The 21,620-nt window shown below is 37.1% G+C and overlaps 1 protein-coding gene across 8 annotated transcripts in view; it reads left to right on the forward strand.

Moving 5' to 3' along the window:
* MYSM1 (Myb like, SWIRM and MPN domains 1) overlaps nt 1-21,418 on the forward strand; it is a 42,752-nt gene extending 21,334 nt beyond the window's left edge. For 2 of the 8 annotated variants that reach the window (XM_044383829.3, XM_044383833.3), the window contains 10 exons: nt 1,113-1,190; nt 3,840-3,925; nt 6,834-6,888; nt 7,313-7,363; nt 8,069-8,143; nt 8,774-8,962; nt 9,925-10,057; nt 14,806-14,911; nt 15,090-15,147; nt 18,880-21,418. In XM_044383829.3, the coding sequence (XP_044239764.2) occupies nt 1,113-1,190; nt 3,840-3,925; nt 6,834-6,888; nt 7,313-7,363; nt 8,069-8,143; nt 8,774-8,962; nt 9,925-10,057; nt 14,806-14,911; nt 15,090-15,147; nt 18,880-19,077 (1,029 nt within the window). In that variant the 3' untranslated portion in view covers nt 19,078-21,418. Of the gene's footprint in view, nt 1-1,112; nt 1,191-3,839; nt 3,926-6,833; nt 6,889-7,312; nt 7,364-8,068; nt 8,144-8,773; nt 8,963-9,924; nt 10,058-14,805; nt 14,912-15,089; nt 15,148-16,160 lie in introns of all 8 variants that reach the window. The other 6 variants (XM_026497985.4, XM_026497986.4, XM_044383830.3 and 3 more) reach the window with 6 other exon arrangements.
* Nucleotides 21,419-21,620: the final 202 nt, after the last annotated feature.

Genomic DNA, 21,620 nt, shown 5'->3' on the forward strand with positions numbered 1-21,620 from the left:
TTTCACCTTAGCCATTCACTTTCCTGGGTCCATTCAGTTCCACCTTAGTTTAAAAGGCACAAATGAAAAAAGCCTCACAGTTCACTGGCAGACTTGACGCAGAAGCATTGTGCTTTGCTAGCGTGGTCTTAGACTGCTTGGTTCTGATTTCTGTATCTAGTGTGTCTTTTACAGCTGTACAGTTAAGCTCTTTTTTCTCTTTCAGTTACTTTGTTTAAAAGTCTTACCTTTAAGATTCAGCTTTTTAGAATAGCTATCCAAACTATTGTAGCCTTTCTTTGTTAATTCTTGAGGATAGTGAGTTTTACGATATCCTACAATTCATGAATATTATTTTTAAAATGGGTGATCCTCCAAGTCCTCTAAAAGGCAGAGTCATATTGGGTTCTTCTTGGTTTTACTAATAGGTTAAGTTGGTAATAGGTGAGGCAGATGAAGAAAAGTGCTGATAATAGAGTAGGCATTTTTCTTAGGGTGGTTAGGTGTAAACCATTTCTACCTAGATTTACTGTAGCAAGAAAGGAGGTTTTTAGATACAGTTGTTGGAAAGGGTACTTTTCATAGGCTGGCTTCTGAGCCACTACATTTTAAAGGCTTCAGTATTGACATTTACAAAACTGGGTATTAGTAATTCAGTCAGCTAACTTTGTACTTTTTTATTATTTGTATACACTAGGCAATCTTTCACTTTCTAAGGCCGAGAAATAATTATTTTGCTTCTAGTTTTCAATATTCAAACTCTTGCTGTAAGTTCTTGCAAGTTTTCTACCACAAGTGGTTGAAAGGGAAGTCATTTTCTTGGTGGTTCTTTTGGTCTTAAAACAAGCTTTTGTCCTAATGTTTTAGCTCCTAAAGGTGAAGAGAAATGAAAATTCAAGAAGAAATCCAAGTAAAAATCAGAAAATCATCACTGACTTACTTTTGAGCAGAGTGCTAGCTATTGAACGTAAATTAATAAAATTTAGTCAGGCATTGCTGATCAGAGATTATATTTTAATCTAATATTTTTAAATGATTTTTAGAAAAATATCATTTTGGTGTTGTTTATTAATGTGCTGTGATCTCTCCAAGTTAATCTTGTTACCTTTTGCTTTATTTTAATCTTACCCCAGCGCACAAGGAGACGTAGGGTCCGAGACCCATGGGGAAATTGGTGTGATGCAAAAGACTTAGAAGGACAAACCTTTGAGGTAACTTGACCTTTGCAAATAGCTCATCAGTGAGAGTTGTTCTGTCAGTTACATTTGTATATCGTAATGCCGCATATATTACACTCATTTGTGTTTGTGTGTATCCTTCCGGTGTTAATTTGCGCGTCTGGAAGTCACCAGTAAATAACAAAATAAAGACATCAGTACACTTAACTAGGAGTTTGATTCATTTTCTGTATTTTAATTATCTACCTCTGCATTCTGGTCTCTAGCTCAAGAATATCTGCGAATGTGCCAGGAAGTTGGTTTGCCTAATTCATTTCAGTAAACATTTATAGAATGATGTTCTGATACACCATTTAAAATATTGTTCTACACATTAAACATAAATTGAATTACAAGTATTAAACTATTTCTACTAATAGAAACTGATTCTATGAATGTGTGTGTGTATTCTTTATATAATTTATTTGTGAACATCTAGTTCAGTAGAATGGAAAGAATGTGTGAATGGGTGCTTACTGGCTTTGTTACCTTGAACAGTTTCTTTTTTTTTTTTTTCTTTTTTTTTTTTAAATCCTTTGAGACTTTATTGAACTGCTACAGTACACATCATTAGTTTTTGATGTAGTGCTCCATGATTCATTGTTTGCGTATAACACCCAGTGTTCCATGCAATACGTGCCTTTTCCTTAATACCCATCACCGGGCTAGCCCAGCCCCCACCCCCCTCCCCTTCTAAAACCCTGTTTGTTTCCCAGAGTCCATAGTCTCTCATGGTTCATTTCCCCTTCTATTTACCCCCCCTTCATTATTCCCTTCCTTTTCCTACCGATCTCCCTGCTATTCCTTATGTTCCACAAATGAATGAAACCATATAATTTTCTTTCTCTGCTTGACTTATTTCACTTAGCATAACCTCCTCCAGTCCCGTCCATGTTGCTGCAAATGTTGGGTAATCGTTCTTTCTGATGGCTGAGTAATATTTCATTGTATATATGAACCACATCTTCTTTATCCATTCGTCTGTTAAAGGGCATCTCAGCTCCTTCCACAGTTTGGCTGTTGTGGACAGTGCTGCTGTGAACATTGGGGTGCATATGGCCCTTCTCTGCACTACGTCCGTATCTTTGGGTAAATACCCAGTAGTGCAATTGCTGGGTCATAGGGTAGCTCTATTTTTAACTTTTTGAGGGACCTCCACACTGTTTTCCAAAGTGGCTGCACCAACTTGCATTCCCACCAACAGTGCAAGAGGGGTCCCCTTTCTCCACATCCTCTCCAGCATTTATTGTTTCTTGCCTTGTCAGTTTTTGCCATTCAAACTGGCATAAGGTGGTATTTCAGTGTGGTTTTGATTTGAATTTCCCTGATGGCTAATGATGTTGAACATTTTTTCATGTGTCTGTTAGCCATTTGTATGTCTTCATTGGAAAAATGTCTGTTCATATCTTCTGCCCATTTTTTGATTTGATTATTTGTTTCTTGGGCCTTGAACAGTTTCTTAACCTCACTAAAATTCAGATTTTTATCTGTAGAGTGTGGATAATATCTCTGTCAAAGAACTGTTGTGAGAATTAAGTGAAATAAATGGGATAAAATATGTGGAGGTCCTAGTAATAGGCACTTAATAAGCCTTGCATATACCAGTTAGTAAATGTTATTTTTCCTTCTGGACTTCAGTGCCAAAAAAACACACAAAAAACAAAAAACTGTTCTCCTCTTTCTCTCTTCCCCATTCCCTGCCCGCAACCTCACTTCTGAGTACCAGTCTAGGCACAACATTAGTTAATGCGTGGTTCCTGTCTAGAAGAACCTTAATTTCTGGTAGGAAACATGACCTGTGATAAGTTCCATAAGATTGGTCTTAAGAAATGTCAGGTCTTCCCCAACGGGTGTGATGAGAGGAGGTATCACAGAAAATGTGATATTTCATCTGTGACATCAGGGATTAGCAGGAGAATTCGTACATGATGGCATTCCAGGCTAAGGGAGCAGTATAAACAAAGGTACAAATGGGGGAAAATACTAGACATATTCTGGAAAAGATGCATAGGTCATTTGGGCTAGAGTGTAAGAGTGGTGGTAGAAGTTGGATGAAAGATGTTGTTCTGTACTTACTATTATCAGGATTTTATAAACATTAATGAAGTCAGTCATCACAATAAACCCAGGACGTTGTTATTACTACTCGTGTTCCCATGTTAAAGGTAAGGAAACTAAAGCACAGAAAGCTTCAGTAACTTGGCCAGGGTCACCCAGTAAGTAGCAGAGCCAAGCATTCTGTCTCCAGAATCTGTGTTGTTTGTCATTATATTGCGATGTCTCCTGGTTGGGAAAGAAAACACAGTAGGACTTGGTGACTAGAAATGGGGAATAAGTAAGAGGAGGGATTCCGGTGATTCTGAGGTTTTTGAACCTGGGTGACCAGTGCCATTAATTGAAATGGGCAAAACAAGAGAAGGAATAAGTTTTAAGCTTGGTATGCCTGTAGATTTTGGAACAATTTTTTTATATATTATCCAGCATTTTAATTTGTTAGTAGAAGGAGACACATCTGCATCAACATAGTCGATCTCATTCTCACATGCCTTTAAATATGGCTTAAAGAATTGTTTTTGGTTTTGTTTTAATTCTGCTTCTCAGTGGCTGATGGACTTTTTGATCAACTTGTGTTTTATGTTTTAGCATCTCTCTGCTGAGGAGTTGGCAAGAAGAAAAGAGGAAAAGTGTAAACCTGTTAAATCCTCAAAAGTACCAAGACCAACAAAAAGGTATAGTGTTATATAACTATAATTTTTTTTAACTTACCACAAATGATTAGGACATGCATGGAAAAAATATCTGATATAACAACATTGTATTCATATTAAGTTGAAAAATACTAAAATTTTTGTAATTTTTTATTTCACGGATTATCAATTTGGAAGACCTTGAGCAAAAGTTTAAATTTATTTGGGTTTAGTGACTAGAGGATCCCAACATATGTTGTAAAGGGGCCTTAATTATGGCAGGTGGTCATTCAACTCCTTAGACATTATAAACAGAGAACCTCATGAAATGACTAGTTCTTTCTTTAGTTGGTGCTGTTAGCAAGGTTTCTTGTTTTTGAATAATCTGATATTTGTAACTTGTAACAGGAATGGTCACCAAATAAGTTAAATGTCTTGATTTTCTAGACCCTTACTTTCTGCAGATGCCCCATTGAATAGAGTATAGTTTCATTAGTGTCCCTTTTGAAACAAGATATCTAGGAATGGCACTAAGTCATTTTCAATGGAAAGAGCCCTGATGCTTAACTAGGGGTGTGTCCTTAGGTAAGTTACATAAGCCTTTAGCCTTCAGCCCTAATTTATAAAATAGTAACTATAATAGCTAATACTGTTAGGTATGTTTTAAGTACTTCATGTATATTAACTCATTTAATCCACATAACTCCCTGTGCAGTATTTAATACCATTCCCATTTTATAGATAAGGAAACTGAGGCACAAAGAGCTTGAGTAACTTGCCTGTGCTTGTTAGTGGTGAGGCTGTGATTTAAATCCAGGCAGTTAGGTTTAAGAATTCGTACTGCTGGGGCGCCTGGGTAGCACAGTCCTTAAGCGTCTGCCTTCGGCTCAGGGCGTGATCCCGATGTTGTGGAATAGAGCCCCACACATCAGGCTCCTCCGCTAGGAGCCTGCTTCTTCCTCTCCCACTCCCCCTGCTTGTGTTCCCTCTCTCGCTGGCTGTCTCTCTCTGTCAAATAAATAAATAAAATCTTAAAAAAAAAAAAAAAAAAAAAAAAAGAATCCATACTGCTAACCATTACATTGTACATCACTTCTCTAAAATAAAAATTAAAACTTACAGTTGTTGTGAGGGTAAGTTAAATGAGATAAACTATGTAAAAAAGTCATCCATAAGCTAGGAGTCCTCATTTAGTATCCAGACTTTTGATTTTCTGAATTTAAATGTGAGACTTATTTATTGTGATTTCCAGGTCCTTGTTCCAGTTTGTCAGGATCTTTCTGAATCCAGATCCACTTTTCTCAGTTAGCCTTCACAGCTTTGAATCATCAGCATTTCAATAAACCTATCTCTTCTGTCCTTGACCACTGATTAAAATGTTTAACTGAGATAAATCTAAGCCTCAGACATCGTTGTTCAGTCAGCTGTATATTGCTACAGTTAACCTGTGTTTTTTCATCTTATGCAGAAGAAAAATCTTAGCAGATATCTTATATTCGGATAAAATATATTTGAATTTTTGAGTCTGCTAGTTTCTAGTAGATCATTCCTATCAAAAATGAAATTTAGATTTACTTATCATGACATATTTTCATGGATCCATTATTACTATTCTTAGTAGTCACCTGTTCACTTGCTAAAGGCTCAAAATCAGCTGTTAATCTTTTCCAGAATTTCCCAATATTTACATCTAATTTCTCTGCTTCTAAAGTCTGCTTTTTTTGTGTTTTGGAAACAAGCCCAGGGGCACCTTGGTGACAGGTCATGATCTCAGGGTCCTGAGATCGAGCCCTGGGTTGGAGCCCCACATTGGGCTTTGTGCTGGGGTTGGAGCCTGCTTGGGCTCCATGCATGCATGCATGCATCCTCTCTCTCTCTAAAAAAATAAATAAAATGAAAACAAGCCATTGCAAGAATTGCCTATTCATAGCTCTCCAATAATTTTTCCATTCTGTACAATTCCTCCAACCAGATCAGTGGGGTTTCACATCATGCTTCTTCACTGCTCTGAAGTGCATACACTTGTCTTTCTATTCTTTTTATTCATGTTGATGAAGCACTTTTTTATTTGAGGACCTTTCCCCTTCATTTAACAAATATTTCTGAATGCTTGCTCTGTATCAGCACTGTTCTAGGCACTTGGGATACAAAGTGTCTGATTTTCTGGCACTAACGGTCTCTTGTAGAACAGGAACTGAATAGTCCTGCTCTTTTCCAGTCTTATTAACATGAACATATTCCTTGTTTGTTTGGGTTTTTTCTTCCTCTGATCATAGCCTGAAGACACCTTATTAATCATTCTTAATAGCTTTCTCAAACCTCAGTTCTTTACTGGTAAAAGCCTTTCTAACATTTCCCTCAGATGTACACATGCTTTTGTATTCTACCCTTGCTTATGTGCCCCTTTTTGTCTTCTTTTTGACTCTTTCATTTTAAAAAAAGTTTATCATAGAGCTTTTTATATACATTAATTTCTGTGGCAGAACTGCTTGTTGTTTATTCATTCAGCAAAGATTTAAGTGAGTCCCTACTCTGTGCTGATATTGTACTTAAAGTGTTTTGGAGAAACTTCCCTCTTCCTTGAACTTTCTTACCCATGTCATGTCAGGGAGTTGGTTACATTTTCTTCAAACTTTTTGAAACCTGCTTTCAGTGTAGGACACATGTGGGTACTTACAATGTTCTTCTCTTTGGGTGTTAAAAGAAATTAAGGCAACAGAATTACTTTCTCTCAAAGGTCCTGTCATTTCCTATCTTTATTGAGTCCAAAAAAACACTGCTTCTTTCAGAAGGGTTGTATGGATTGTCCTTAAGAAATTCTCCTAGTTTAGTATTTTTCTGAGAATTGGAGTTTAGATTATTGATGCACATTTTCTAATATAAATGAATGTGATTTTCCTGATCGTGTTATTGAGATTATATTAGAAATGATTTTTTTTTTCTTTTCCAGCTCATTTGATCCCTTCCAACTGATACCTTGTAATTTTTTCAGTGAAGAAAAGCAGGTACTATTTATGCATCAGTGAATTTCCATAAATAATGCCCCTCTGTCAGACATGAAGTATTTCTTTATCTGTGTGTGCAAGGCATATATATATGATATATATCATATATATATCATATATATATCATATGTATCATATATATGTATAATATATATATCATATGTATCATATATATATGAAAGATTGGACAATGCAAGGTACATTAAGGGTCAAAAGAGTGATACAGATGGGAATGAAAGAGCATTTCTCCATGCTAAGATTTTGAATGATAATATTTTTAAAATCTCTGGTTTGTGCTGAGCCTTGGTTGGTGATGAGAACTTGGTGTGACATGTGAAGGAGGAAAGGGTGGACATTCCAGTGAGGAAGAACAAAATCTCTATTTTTATGCTCCCCCATTTTTTTTTTTTTTTTTATATTTCAGGAGCCATTTCAGGTGAAAGTGGCTTCAGAAGCACTTTTAATAATGGATTTGGTAAGGATAATCTATTGTGTTTACTTACTCTGATTTCTATTCTTGTGTATTTTTATTGCAGGCTTAAGAGAGAGTATGGAAGACGTGTATTTTGGATCTTAACTATCCTCTTTTACAAGGAATCTAAAAATAAGTCTTTTCTTTTGGAGAAAAGCCAAACAATTGCATGTTTCCATATTTTAGAGAAAATAAATTAATGTGAGTTTTGCAGACTGTTTATCATCATTAACCCTATATTCATTTCCTGGTATCCTTTGTCTGCTGCCTTCTAGATGACTGCAACAAAGCACAACTCCTACAATTGGGAGGCTCCCCGTTTGCAGTAAATTCCAGAGACCTCCAGTAGTTGTGTTTGTTTAGGGCGTTTTTCTGTAGGAGGACCCAGAGTGATTTTTACTTTGTATCCTTATAATACCTTTCCTGAGGAAGGAAAACAAATGATGTCTTTAGTTTGTAAATTTAAAAATAGCATCTTGAGTGTTTGAATGTTTGGTTCAAAGCTTCTCAGCTGGCAGTGAAGATAAATCTGAAGTCCTAAATTTCTTTGCACTGAGCCTAGCATCTGATTACTATGCTGCTTTATTTTAGAAAAGCATAGTTACCATACTTATAAAATGACTGTCCTGTGATAAATGAGTTTTACTCTGATTTTTTGTCAGATGGGTTTGTATGTTTGAGCTAAGTCTCTTTTGTATTTCTTTTTAGCATGCTCATGTTTCTATGGCAGAAGTGATTGGTCTATTAGGAGGAAGATACTCAGAAGTTGATAAGATAGTTGAAGTAAGTACTCTCTTTTAAAAATTTTTTAAAATTATTTAGTACTGCTGCCATACCAAATATTTTTATAGATTTCAGTCGGTATAATTAAAATACAGACTTTTACCTGTGATATAACTGAGGCTATGCAAATATAGGTTAGATATTCCCAGGAGTAAACTAATATTCTGTATATTGAGCACCTGTTTCTTTTTACCATCAAGAAAGAAGGAGCACTGCCAGCCAGGCCTCCTTATTGCCTTTACCAGTAAAAAGCTACAACTACTTTAAAAGGCCAGGAAACACGCACCAACCCTATAGTTGAAACTTGGCATACATCACTCTGTTGCAATTATTATCATAAATAATGGGAGTCATTGAAAGACTATGTTTGTACAGATATTATATGGGCTAACTTGGAAAACTAACAATTATTATTAGGCCTTGTTTGAGTAGAAAAATGGATTCTGAATTTCTACATACAATCACACTTTTACAGTGTCATTAATTTGCAAGTTAAAGGCTACCTGTGATACTCTCAAATACTTTCACTGGCTTAAAAAAGTTTCTGTATCTACATATGAAGAACTAAAACATTAAAGTATAGAATTAACAGAATTTCAGTGTAACTGTGTAAGGATTAATCTTCTATAGGTCTGTGCAGCAGAGCCATGTAACAGTCTGAGTACAGGACTACAGTGTGAGATGGATCCTGTCTCACAAACACAGGCCTCAGAGACCTTGGCTGTGAGAGGTTACAGTGTTATTGGATGGTATCATTCTCATCCTGCCTTTGATCCAAATCCTTCCTTACGAGATATTGACACTCAAGCCAAATACCAGGTGGGCTGCTAGGTCTTATGTATATGTTGTATGTAAATAATTATACTTTTTCTCCTCCCTCATTGCTTTCTATTAAATAAATGTATTTTCAACATTTCTAGCAAAGTATTGCATTTCTAATATTATTTACATTTGGAGTTTTGAAATAACTGCATTTTTTCTGATCACAAGAGTAATATGTGTTTATTTAAACATTCAGGAAATCAGCTATTTTGTTTAGTGCAGACAAAACATCTAAGTAACAGTGATAAGTACTCCCAGCGCCTTTAAAAATTGATGGGAACAGGGCACCTGGGTGGCTCAGTCAGTTAAATGCCTGGCTCTTGATTTTGGCTCATGTCATGATCTCAGGGTCATGAGATTGAGCCTCGCGTGGGGCTCCGCACTCAGCGCGGAGTCTGCTTGGGATTCTTTCCCTCTCCCTCTCCCTCCACCCCTGCCCCTGCTCACGCTCTCTCTCTCAGGTAGATAAAAATAAAATCTTTATAAAAAATTTGATGGGGACAACTAGGATAGGGACTGGGTACAAGTGAAATAATCAGAACCAGTCTATTTTGCATCTCTGGAAAAAATGAAGTTTTATTTTATTCTGACAGTTTATGTTAAATAGGTGAATGTTTTTGCTATAAGCAGCTGTTAACAAATTATTACCATATTGATAAAGATTATAGCTGAAGCATATTGAAAATAATTTGTAAACATGTTCGTGGCAAATACAGATTTTTGCAGGCCAGGTGATCTTGTTAAGGGTCATTTCTGGTTGGGTTGAGCACATTTTGGCCTGAAAAATTTAGAGTGCAGAATGATACATATTTCATTTCGTTGCTGTTTGGGTGTGTGAACTTTTTAACACACGTCTTGTCCCTTTTTTCTCCCTTAGATGTTTAAGATGTTGGTATGGGTAAATACTGATTTTTAAATTTATGCAGTCGAGACTAATTATATTTTTCTTTTAATTGTAGAGTTACTTCTCCAGAGGTGGTGCAAAGTTCATTGGAATGATTGTTAGTCCTTATAATCAAAACAATCCTTTACCTTATTCCCAGATTACCTGCCTGGTTATAAGTGATGAAATTAGCTCAGATGGCTCTTATCGTAAGTTTTCAACAAAAACAACTTCACCCTATTTCTTCCTTCGTTTTTTGAATCTTACATATCAAAGAATTTACAACTGTGTGAAACTATGTGATGGAAACGTTTGTACCCTCAGCTAGGGAATCAGGGTTTGCATACCATGTAGTACAGCCATCCTCTTCCCTTTGGTGATATCCTTCTAGATTCAAGCCCCTACTGTGTTACCATGGCCACTGGGCAAAAGGATTACAATGTGGAGTAAAGTTTGGGCCAAGCAATGTCCGTGTTAAGTACAGGCCTACCTCGGAGATATTGCAGGTTTGGCTCCAGACCACCACAGTAGTAAATATCACAGTAAAGCCAGTCAGATGAATTTTTTGGTTTCCCAGTACATATAAAAGTAATGTTTACTCTTCACTGTGGTTTATCAAGTGTGCAGTAAGATCATGTCTAAAAAATGACATATATACTTCAGTTAAAAAGTACTTTTGCTAAAAAATGCTAACCATCATTTGAGCTTTCAGCAAGTCATAGTCATTAATCACAAGTCACCATAACAAATATAATAATAATGAAAAATTTTAAATATTGCAAGAATTGCCAGAATGTGACACAGAGACACGAAGTCAGCAAATGCTGTTGCAAGAATGTTGCAGAGACTTGGCTTGACAAGGAGGGTTGCCACAGACCTTCAGTTCGTGACAAACAGGATAGCTGTGAAATGAAGTGGAGTAAAATGAAGTGTAATAACTGGAGGTGTGCCTGTACTGGAGATGCTGCTGGGAGCAAGCTGCACAGCGTCTCTGCTCGCAGGAAATTTCTTAAGAATGCAGACTGGCATTCACGTGGGAACAAAAATAAAGAAAAATGACCACCCTGACACCAGCTCTCCATGCCCTCTCAGTTTTAGGCTTAACAGTGCCTGACTGGTTTCTTTCTCTTCGTTTTCATTCTGTCCCAAGAAAAAATGTGCTGGGGTTAGCCCATCATATGATTTGGTTCCTTTGGGAATGATGTTCATTTGTGGTCCTGTCAGCTCTGGCTGGACAGGGAATTGGTGTGGCAGACTAGGGAAAGGAGGGGAATGGAAGAGGGGAGTGTGTACAGAAAGGAAAAGACTGGAAGAAACAATGACTCTGTAGGATATTTATTCTCCCTTCTCTGTCCTCACCACTGCTGCTCTCGTTCACTGTCCTCTCTTGATGCTGTCACTGCATGTTGTACTCTTCCCCATTAGCTCATGAGCTGCTTAAAGGTCGATGTGATATCAGACTCGTTTTTCTTATCTCATCTAGCACAAGGCCTGGCATAAAGTAGGTACTGAGTGAATGTTTGTTTAACAGATTAATTTCATCATTTTTCATGATGTCACTTAGTTGCCATCTCTTTGGTAAAGACACTAGTGCTACCCCCATGTCATTGCAATTAGTTGCTCTGTTCTTTGTACACTTGCAACACTTGTTTCCTGTCTTCACGGTGCTTTTGTCTGTTAATGTATCTATTTAGCATGTCTCACCTAAAATGTAAACCTCAAAGAGCCCAAATTTCTTTGTCGGTGTAGCCCCACCAGCACCTGATCAATTACCTTGCACCTAGGAAGTGGTCAGCACTTTACTGGCTTTTATTGAACAAATAATACTGACACTAATTTCAGTCCAAAATGCCCATTTTGAACATAGTACATGTATACAACATTCTTTAGCCCAATCCAGTTTTATAAAAAGTTACAAAAGGAATAATCACAATTAAAGTCATCCTTTTAATCTCGCGGTCTGCTAGATGTAGGGAGTGAGCCGTACTCTGATGCTATCGGAGTATACAGAGACTGCAGTAGCTACCAGCTACATAAGACTATTTAAATTAATTAGAATTAAATGAAATTTAAAATTCAGTTCCTAGAATTCTGCTTCTGGCCCAAAGGAAGTAACAAAAGACCTGTCTGAAACAGCCACAAAACTGGACAAATGTAATAGCTGGTGGTGGTTAGGTCATAACATCAGGGAGTCGAGGGGGTATGATTGCTGAGAGATGGGAAACACATGAGGGGAGCCCCAAATTAGTTTACCAACTTAACAGGGTTCCAGGTATGACACAAGGAGGAGAACCCTGCGCAGAGGCTGGCAGACTGAGTTGAGGTGACAGAGGGGAGACAAATGCAACCAAATTTGCAAGACAGGGTACCCGAGAGCAGAAAGCTACATGGAGAGAGCCCAACTCTGGAGATTTGTAGAAGGTACAAATTTAGTATTGAGAGAAATACAGACCAGTGCATATGAGAAAGAAAGTAACCCAGGCAGGGGCAGGAGTCCCTTGAAAGGTGACAGGGGACAATACTGGATGCTCTTATGAGCCACCATTGGACAGCACACAGTATTCAACATTATCACCATTGCAGAAAGTTCTGTTGGGCAGAGTTGTCTCTTAAATGCCTCTTAACACTGCTTACTAGGTCTTAATCCTAGGTTTACCACTTTGCTCTTCTTGGAAACATTCTGGTTCAAGAATTAAAGTTTTCTAGAAGCCATGGGATGCCATGTGTTACAGTACTTTTAACTTAGGTTCTCTCTTCCTCGCCTTTCCTGTCCTGTCCTATCCTTTCTTTTTTCCTGTTAGGTATATACCCAAGTTTTACCTTTAAAATGTCTCTAACAGATAAGCATTTTCTGTACTTGTAATAGGCAGGAAATATACTTAGTGATTAGTTTTCTTCTGATGTTTTAACGGATTAAAAATATTCAGTACAAAAGGAAATTTGTACTGATTTTAGTGCCATTTTTTAACTTAGAAAAATATTCCTGATACCAAATAGAGCTGTATAGTTTGTGTGTGTGTGTGTGTGTGTGTGTGTGTGTGTGTGTGTGTATTTTCATGGTTTTCCACCAGCACAAACTGAAAATACATTATTCTTTGTTCTTATTTTTGGCTTTCATTAAGAGTAGAGTTGCTTGCCTAGATTCAGACCCCAGCTCTGACATTTATTGGTTATTTTACCTGGGGCAGATTACTTAGCCTCTCTCATTCCCTTTTGCCACATCTGTAAAATGAGAAGAAATTATTACCTTACTGGAGCATGTGGGTGGCTCCGTCGGTTAAGCATCTGACTTCGGCTCAGGTCATGATCTCAGGGTCCTGGGATTGAGACCTGCGTCATCATCACCGCACTGAGCAGGGAGTCTGCTTCTCCCTCTACCTCTGTCGTGTCCCCCGTCATCGTTGTGCCCCCCCCACCACTGCTCACGCTCTCTCTCAAATACATAAAATCTTTAAAAAAAAAATTATTACCTTGCTTACAGGGGAGCTGTAAAAACTGCTGGTAATATATGTCACGTGCTTAGCAAATAATAGGTCTTCAACAGGTCGTTGTGATTAGTAAATTATTGATATCACCAAAAGAAGTTTGCTTAATAGCTTGTGTGCTCTAACGTGTCACTCTTCTTAACTTTTTGGAGGGAAAAAGTGAAATGGAGGAGAGTTGAAAAACGAAAAAAAAAAAAATCCGCCTGAAAAAAATGGGGGTAAAGGCCTTTTTAGAACATATTGAGAAAGTATGCTTATATTGTAAGGAAGTGTAGTCATGATGTTTTTTCCTTTCATTTTTTTCATGCCTTCTGATTTGCTGGCATTGCATTTACTTGAAAACCCTTATATTGACAAAAACCCAGTTGACAGGCAGTATATTGTCAAGTTAATAACAGCAACTCAAGCCAGACTGCCTGGGTTCAGATCCTGGCTCTACCCCTTCATAATTATATATATGCTGATGAACAGGTTATTATGTCCTTATCCCTTCCCCCCCCAAAAGGGGGGGGCAATACTGGTAGCTGGTTCAAGTGGCCTTACATACATAAAGCACCTTAAGCCTGCCATGTAATAAGCATTATGTAAGTTTTACTATTATTTTTATGGTATTGACCTTTGATAATGAATCAGCCGAGCTTTCCTTTTAATACACTGCAAATACAATTACAGGGCGATTTTGAAGGTTATGTGAGAAATTTCCAAGTAGGCTCATGCTTGATATTTTTCCTTTCTAGCTGTGTGCATGGTACCCACCCCTTGTGCTCCTTTCCTCCAGAGTTTAGCATGAAAGGGAAGTGCAGTTGCTGCTTCTATAGAGTTTTTCCTATTCCCTGACTGGTGTTAGATTAGCACCTATAGGGAGGTAAAGTGAATGTGAGCTCAGAAGCCAGGCAGACCTGCTGGGGCTTAAAATCCAGGCTCTTCCACTTCACTACCCTGAACAGATTGTTTCACTGGTCTCAGCCTCAGTTTCTTCGACTGTTTCACTGGTCTCAGCCTCAGTTTCTTCGTCTGTTAGATAGGAATAATGCTGCCTACCTTATAGCATTGCTGTAAGCTTAACCTGTGTAAAAATAAAAATCACTGGGATGGAATATGTCTTGTTTTACCTAGCTAAGTGTCAGTTTAAGCCCGTGGTTCTGGCACAGCTTTTAACAATGCCCCCTTTCACTCAGAAAGCCTCTTGGTTTGGTTATAAATTATGTGATCATCCTGCCTCTCAGTTCCTTACATATAATTGTCATGCAAATGGTACTTTTACTTTTCTTTATTATTATTAATTGCTTCGCATTAATGTGCTTGATGGACCAGGTTCAGCCAGGCAGTAAATATTTAATGAATGCCCACTATGTTTAAAGTGCTGTTCAGCTGGTCTGCCAAGTTGTGGGGGTGAGGATTTTAGGTAATTAAAAGGCGATTGGGGATTTAAGAAGTAGTTGATGACAGTCTGCTTCTTTATGCTTTTCTAGGTTTACCTTACAAATTTGAAGTACAGCAGATGCTGGAAGAACCTCAGTGGGGATTAGTGTTTGAAAAGACAAGATGGATAATAGAAAAATATCGGCTATCCCATAGGTATGTACTGGGGTTTGAGACGGTTGCACATCTGCAGCGTTTCTCATTAAATTAGGTTTTAGAGAAAACCCAAGTTAAATATAAAATTATGATATATGGCATCAGTGACAGTTTATTACAAAACCGGTTAGTTTATGGTATTTGTTTCATCAGTTTGCCTTCATATTTCTTCCAACAGCAGTGTCCCTATGGATAAAATCTTTCGCCGGGATTCTGACCTGACTTGTTTGCAGAAAGTAAGCTACCTTCATTTTAATTGGTTCTATTGTTCATGGATTCTAAAGCTATTCATCTTGCTGTGTTTTCCCATGGTGCCAAATGCTTTGTGGATACATTTTCTGTGTATTTTTTTATTGCTTTTTCCTTTCAAAAATTAATTTCTGAGAGATAATTAGTAATGTGTTTTGTTGCCCACACTTGCGTATAGAAATAATACTATTTTAGAATAAATTTGTCTGTGTTGGCCGATAAATTTCTTAGTAGATTAATATACACAGTGGAGAACATTTTTCTCATTTTATTAAATTCAAAAGCACCATGTTTCCATGTAGATTTAACAATCGATCATTTTCAAGAACAGTAGTATAAATCTAATAATTACATTTAAGTGGTCATTTTATTTAACTTTCTGGTAGGAAATAAGAGTCCTAAATTCTTTTATTTCACTTCTTGTTTGTTTTCTATGAGTATAAAGAGTTAAAGACCAGTGTGGCAACACCTTTTTTTTTTTTCTTGGTAGCAATTTGAGAATAGAAAATTGAAACATACTAAGTTTCTTTTTAATATTTTTTACCCCCTTCTATTAAAGCCACTTTCTCTTTGTTCTGTTGGAAGATTAGTATGCATATTTTTCAGGAAACAGACTGTGTCTAACATCCTAATGTTGAAATAGTAGAGTCCTGTGTATGTACACAGATTTTTATCCTACGGGATTATTTTGCTTTGTAAATGTAACTACTAAAAAAAAAGAGGCAAAGTCACAAATTTGTCCGAAGTAGAAACATCACACTTAAAATCTCAGGTTTGTCTCCTCATATAAAATTCTAAAGGAACTAGACGAAGCATTTCTCAGCAGTGACTTCCTACACTCTGGCTGTGTGATTATTGATCATAAATTTATCTTCAACCGCTGTTTCTCATTTGCGCATTAGAAAATGTGAGATTTGGAAGGGGTTACAATAGTGATAGTAATGCAAACCCTCTTATACTTTTTGTGTATTTTAAGCATAAACTGTTTCTTTTCAACTAGCTTTTGGAGTGTCTGAGGAAAACTCTGAGCAAAGTGACTAATTGCTTCATTGCTGAAGAATTCTTGACTCAAATAGAAAATTTATTCCTTTCCAATTATAAAAGCAAGCAAGAGAATGGAGTGGCTGAAGAGAACTGTGCTGCGGTCCAAAGGAATTGTTAATGTAATTATTTTAAAGGAAGGCCTTCTAATCCTGACACAGTAGATCCTTCTTCCAAAGTAATAACCTTGAAATTATTGTAGCTTAGCTAATAGTGGCACAACTTTAATATTTTTTTCTCTAGTTCATAAAATCCAAACTTTACCACGTGACTCTTGTGACAAAGAGATAAAGACTTGTCTTCACTCAGTGCTTATCAGAGTGTGGTGTGAGCCAGGGTCTGCTGCAGTGTAGCGGTCCTGCCGTGGCCAGTGACGCTGCAGGGCACTCTGAAGAGCTGTCCGCTTTACTGTTGTATTCAGGTTGATAAATGCAATGTATCTCTAATATTTATTTCTCCCCAAACTAGTCATTCCACTTTTGGTACCTCATGTCTGTGTCTCATTAGGGGCACTTCCGTTTTTTCCGTGTCTTTGGTGAGATTTTGTTTATGGTTGCAAATGAGATGTGGATGGACGGTCACTGAGGTAATGAACATGGTTGAGAACTAGTGGTGTAATAAATCCGACAACACGCTGTAGGCGGCCAGGGGAGGCCTAAGAAGAAAATCTTAAACATAGAGACGAGACCAATGCAGAGAATCAAATTGCCAGTTTTTCAATTATAGATATTTGTTTCCATTTTATTTTATAGCAATACTACAGGCTGTGCCATTTTCTCAGCTAGCTGAAACATTTAATATGGATTTCAGACACATACAATAATTAGCTTCAACTATATGTCCACTTAGTATGTGTGATAAAACCTCATTTAATTGGAACACAGATAATCCTAAGTCTCAAACTAGATTTTTTTTTTTCTACTACCTATTATCAGGAGAAAGAGGCAAATTTTAATACTTAAATATTAAATCAGAGATTTAATTTTAAAGACAAAAAAGCCTTTCAGAACATATTACATATCTAGTCCAGTTTCATATACTTTCTAAATCTAGAACAGAAGTGAGCAAAACTTTTTATGTAAAGGGACAGTTAGTCAAAAACTTAGGGTTTGCAGGTCACATACTGTCTCTATCAGACATTCTTTTTTATATTTTTTTACAATCCTTTAAAAATGTAAAACCACTCTTATGACCTCACGAGCCTCACAGACAATGGGTTGCTGGTCATTATCTTCCAACCCTGCTCTAGAGAATTACAAGCATTTATAATTTATTTTCAGGCATATGAACCTGAGACACAGGCGTTATTTACATCATCTTCAAACAACAACAAAACTTAAAATAATGATTTACATTTAAATATATTTTCAAGTAAATTAGCAATCATGCTTCCTGATGTACTCACATAGATTTGAGTTTATTTCTATGAGCCGTAGAACTGTTTTACACCCATTCTCCAAGCACTCTTATTAATAACAGTTTTATTATACCTTATCTGGATATGATCTTGTGTTTTTTCCTTTTTTGGTCGTAGTCATTAGCCATGGAAGATATGGCGGTGTCTGAGGGAGCAGTGAGCCAGTTCTAGATGGTCTACGTCTTGGCTCAACTGTGTGACTTGGGGGTGGGTGGGTAGGGGATATAAGTTGACCTCTGAACCTAAATTCTTGTGTAACTGAGGTCTATGTCATCTTCCTAACATCCTTCCAGGTCTAAAATGCATTTCCCTATATGTAGTTAGGATAAACAATGAAACATAATTTATAATGCAATTACCTTTGGGACTGGGGGTGGGTAGAGCTGTAGACCAGATATCAGGAAACCTGAGTCCTCATCCTAATTCTATCACCAGCTTTGCTCTGTAGCAGTGATAACATCACATAATCTGTCTGGACCTCAGGCTCTTCACCTGTAATCCATGGGTCTAAATTTTATGACTTCATTTTTCCTTCCAAGCACAGAAAGTCTGCAATTCCATAAAAGGTAGTAATTGATTCCTGTGTACTCTTCCTTTTGACATGTTTTTCTCATTTTACATGGAGAACACATCCTAGAAGTTGGTATGAATTAGCACTCTTGATTGACATTTCCCTATAACATTGATTAATTTGGAAAATAATGGAAATTGTTAAAAATTCTGTTCTCAAATCTGGGTCCCCTGCATGCCAATAGTTAACCATATTTACTAACCTAAGCCATACCACGAGGAACTCAAAGATGGTAATCCTCGGAGTTTAGACTTTGGAGAGCACAATTTTGTAAATAATATTTACTGAGTGTTTTTTTCTGATGATAGAGTACATTTATCTCAAAATATTTTTTAAAAAACAGAAACATAAATAAAAAAATATAAATCCTGTTGTCTAGAAAACTAGAGGTAACATTTTAGTATAAATTCTTCCCCCTTTTTTTCCTTGGACCATGTAATTTCAAAGATTTTTTTTTTTACTTGAGAGAAAGGGGGAGGGAGAAAAAGAGCATGAACAGGGGGCGGGGCAGAGGGAGCCTGGGGTTATGACCTGAGCCCAAGGCAGATGCTTAACTGACTGAGCCACCCAGGTGCACCTTGGACCATGTAATTTTAGAACATTAAAAATCTGTGATATTTTCCTTCCTCCTCCCTTGTTCATTCTCCCTGTTTCCTTTTTTCTCTTATCATATTCTTAAAACATTTGCAGGTGCCCACATTCCTGTCACGTCCAACTTGGGCTACTCAGGGTAGTCAGAGCCAGGGCCTTGGAGAAGCACAGAAGTCTGGAACTGAGGGGCAGTGTAACATAGTTTCAGGAGGCAGAGACCCAAAGGAAAACCTACCTCTGATGATGTTTACAGGAGTGGAGACAGGACCTGAAAACATCCAGATCTCTTTATCCTGATTTGATTCTTCGATTGCACAATGGTAATAAAATAATGAACTTAATTTTTTTTCTTTTCCTGCTTGGCTAGTGGAAATTGACGCTAGTATTTCTCCAGTATTAGACTTAGCTCTTTTTAAGATCTAATCCCAAAATAACATTCAAAAAAGAAAAATCAGTGGAATAAGATCAACGAGATCAGATTCTCCTTACCCCTCCATTTTTTTATTCTTGAACTGTTTTCAAAGACACATTAGGTAGGACTTAGACGCTTTTGCCTTCTTGGATGTCTTCTTGAGAAAAAGTAAAAACTAATTCATTACAACTGCATTTGTATAAAACCAATCTAATATTGTATATAAACCTGTCCTCAATCTAAAAGATCAGTTTTTTCCTTCTGAATTTAAAAGAAATGAAAACATTTTTATGGGCCTTCAAAGTATTGTGGGCCGGAGGCATGGTGTCTGATAACTAAGGTTGCCCTGCCTGTATTCTGAAGGGTATCGCTGGAAAAATGGCAGTCACAACCCTGTCCCCTGTAAAACCTATCTCACAAACCCTAGGGCAGCTTTGCCACCCCAGCCAAGAACGTTGCAATTCCTGGGGCTTTTAGATCTCTGGACTTGAACTTCGTTCTTCACCGATCTGACCACAATTTAGGAGTGTTGCTTGGAAACAGTCATCCTCAAAAACAAAAGGTAGGAGGCAGTGATTAGTTTCAGCTTTCAGGTAGATACTTTTGTTCTGACCCGTAATCTGTAGTTTTGAAACTCATGCCATCTGTCCTACCACCCCTTTTCTTCACTTCCCTCAAGCTCCACTCCCTACTTTTTCCCCGTTCCCTCTACTTACCTCTCAGCATATAGGTACAAGATGGTTCATTTAGCATTTGGTGAAAGCAGGGCCAGAAGGATAGAGTTGAACAGACCCATTCGTATTTCATGGAAGCCGATTAATGCTGCCCCAGTCTTCTCTCCAAAACTCTCCTCCCGCACAGTAATGGGGTGAGGTCGGTGATGTGCAGACTGTGAGCAAGGTCAGAGCCTCTGCAGCTGGCTGGGCGGCAGGGCGATGGCAGCCTCAACAGGCCAGGCTGCGCAGGCCTCCTGTTCTTCAGTTTGCCGCCTTGTTTGTCTTGCTGGGTCCTAACGACGACATGAGCTGGAGAACTTTGGGGAAGTGCTGTAGGCAGGATGCTCCAGGATTGATGCATTGCATATGGACAAAGAGACCTTTGGACACCTGATCACCTGGTGTATAGCTTCCTATCCTCAGGTCATCAGCAGGCATTCAGTGGATGAATTTCTCAGTAGAAATTAAATAAGGGTACCCACATTTTATATTTTTTCACCTACACTGTCCTCTACCAATTACAAGAGACTTAACTCCAGAGTCATACATCATGGCATTTAGGACAACTTACTTCACCCAAGCACAAAGGAAAAAGCACATTTTTATCATCATCTCTATGAGGATTAATACAAAATTTAATAAATTTGATCAGTATCCCCAGTTTACCAGTAGTTAAATAGTTTTCTTATAAATTAATATCATATTTTGCAATATTTCCAGAAAATCACTGTAGAGAATAATGTCATATATTTTTAACTTATTCAGTTCCTGACCTTTTCTTAAATGGTTTTATGTGTGCTTTATGTGTTTCATCTGCCCTATAATTTGTGCTTTCCAGCATTTTCTGAATCTTGTAAGCCACCTTAAATTCTTTCTGGAACAAGGCAGAGAATAAATGTTAGCCCCCTAAATCAGGAGAAAATAAAAATTTCCCTGAGAAGCTGTGATTATACCAGATGCTATATACCAAACTAAATTTGAGAAGGTAAAATTAACTCATGATATCTGGGTTGTTTGTATTTTCTTCCTTTGAATATATTTACGAATATATTCGTAAGAACTTTAATTTCAGGGAAAAATGCCTTATGTGCTGTCTTTGAGGTTTCCTAGAGTAGTCTCTTAGGATTAAAGAAGAATGTTAAATATGATTTCATAGGTTGTACTCCTGTTTCCTAGGTTGCCACAGAACATTTGTTTCAAGCTATGAATTATAAAATAGTATTTAGAATCCAGCATGATTTAAATAGACTGGTCATAGATCTTTAAATTTGTGGATTTGATGTGTAAATTGTAAATTGTGTATTATGTATTAGTATCCTATAAGTTTACTATGATTATCGATAAATTTGTTGCTGTTGTTTTCCCCAAATGTTATTAGTGTTTATGGATTTCTTTTTATTACTTTGAATTTTGGAATGTTCTGTAATGGAATATAATGACTTAAACTATTTTGTACATTTAAATATGATGCCACGTTGTCTAAATCTATATTAAAGAATATTGTAAATATTAATGTTTATACAGTTATGAAAGCTTTTCCTTGAAATGGTTCAACTCTTCTCCCTGTACTAAACAATGATATATTACAAAATATCTGATTTTAAGCTTTGAGATTTTAGCTTGTGATAAAAATTAAAGGGAAACATTCTGAAGATTCTATATAAATAAAATTTGAAAAAAAGTGGTGAATCATTTGGTCTATTTCTAAATTT

This window comes from Ursus arctos, unplaced genomic scaffold, assembly GCF_023065955.2.
Source record: "Ursus arctos isolate Adak ecotype North America unplaced genomic scaffold, UrsArc2.0 scaffold_12, whole genome shotgun sequence".
NCBI lineage: Eukaryota > Metazoa > Chordata > Mammalia > Carnivora > Ursidae > Ursus > Ursus arctos.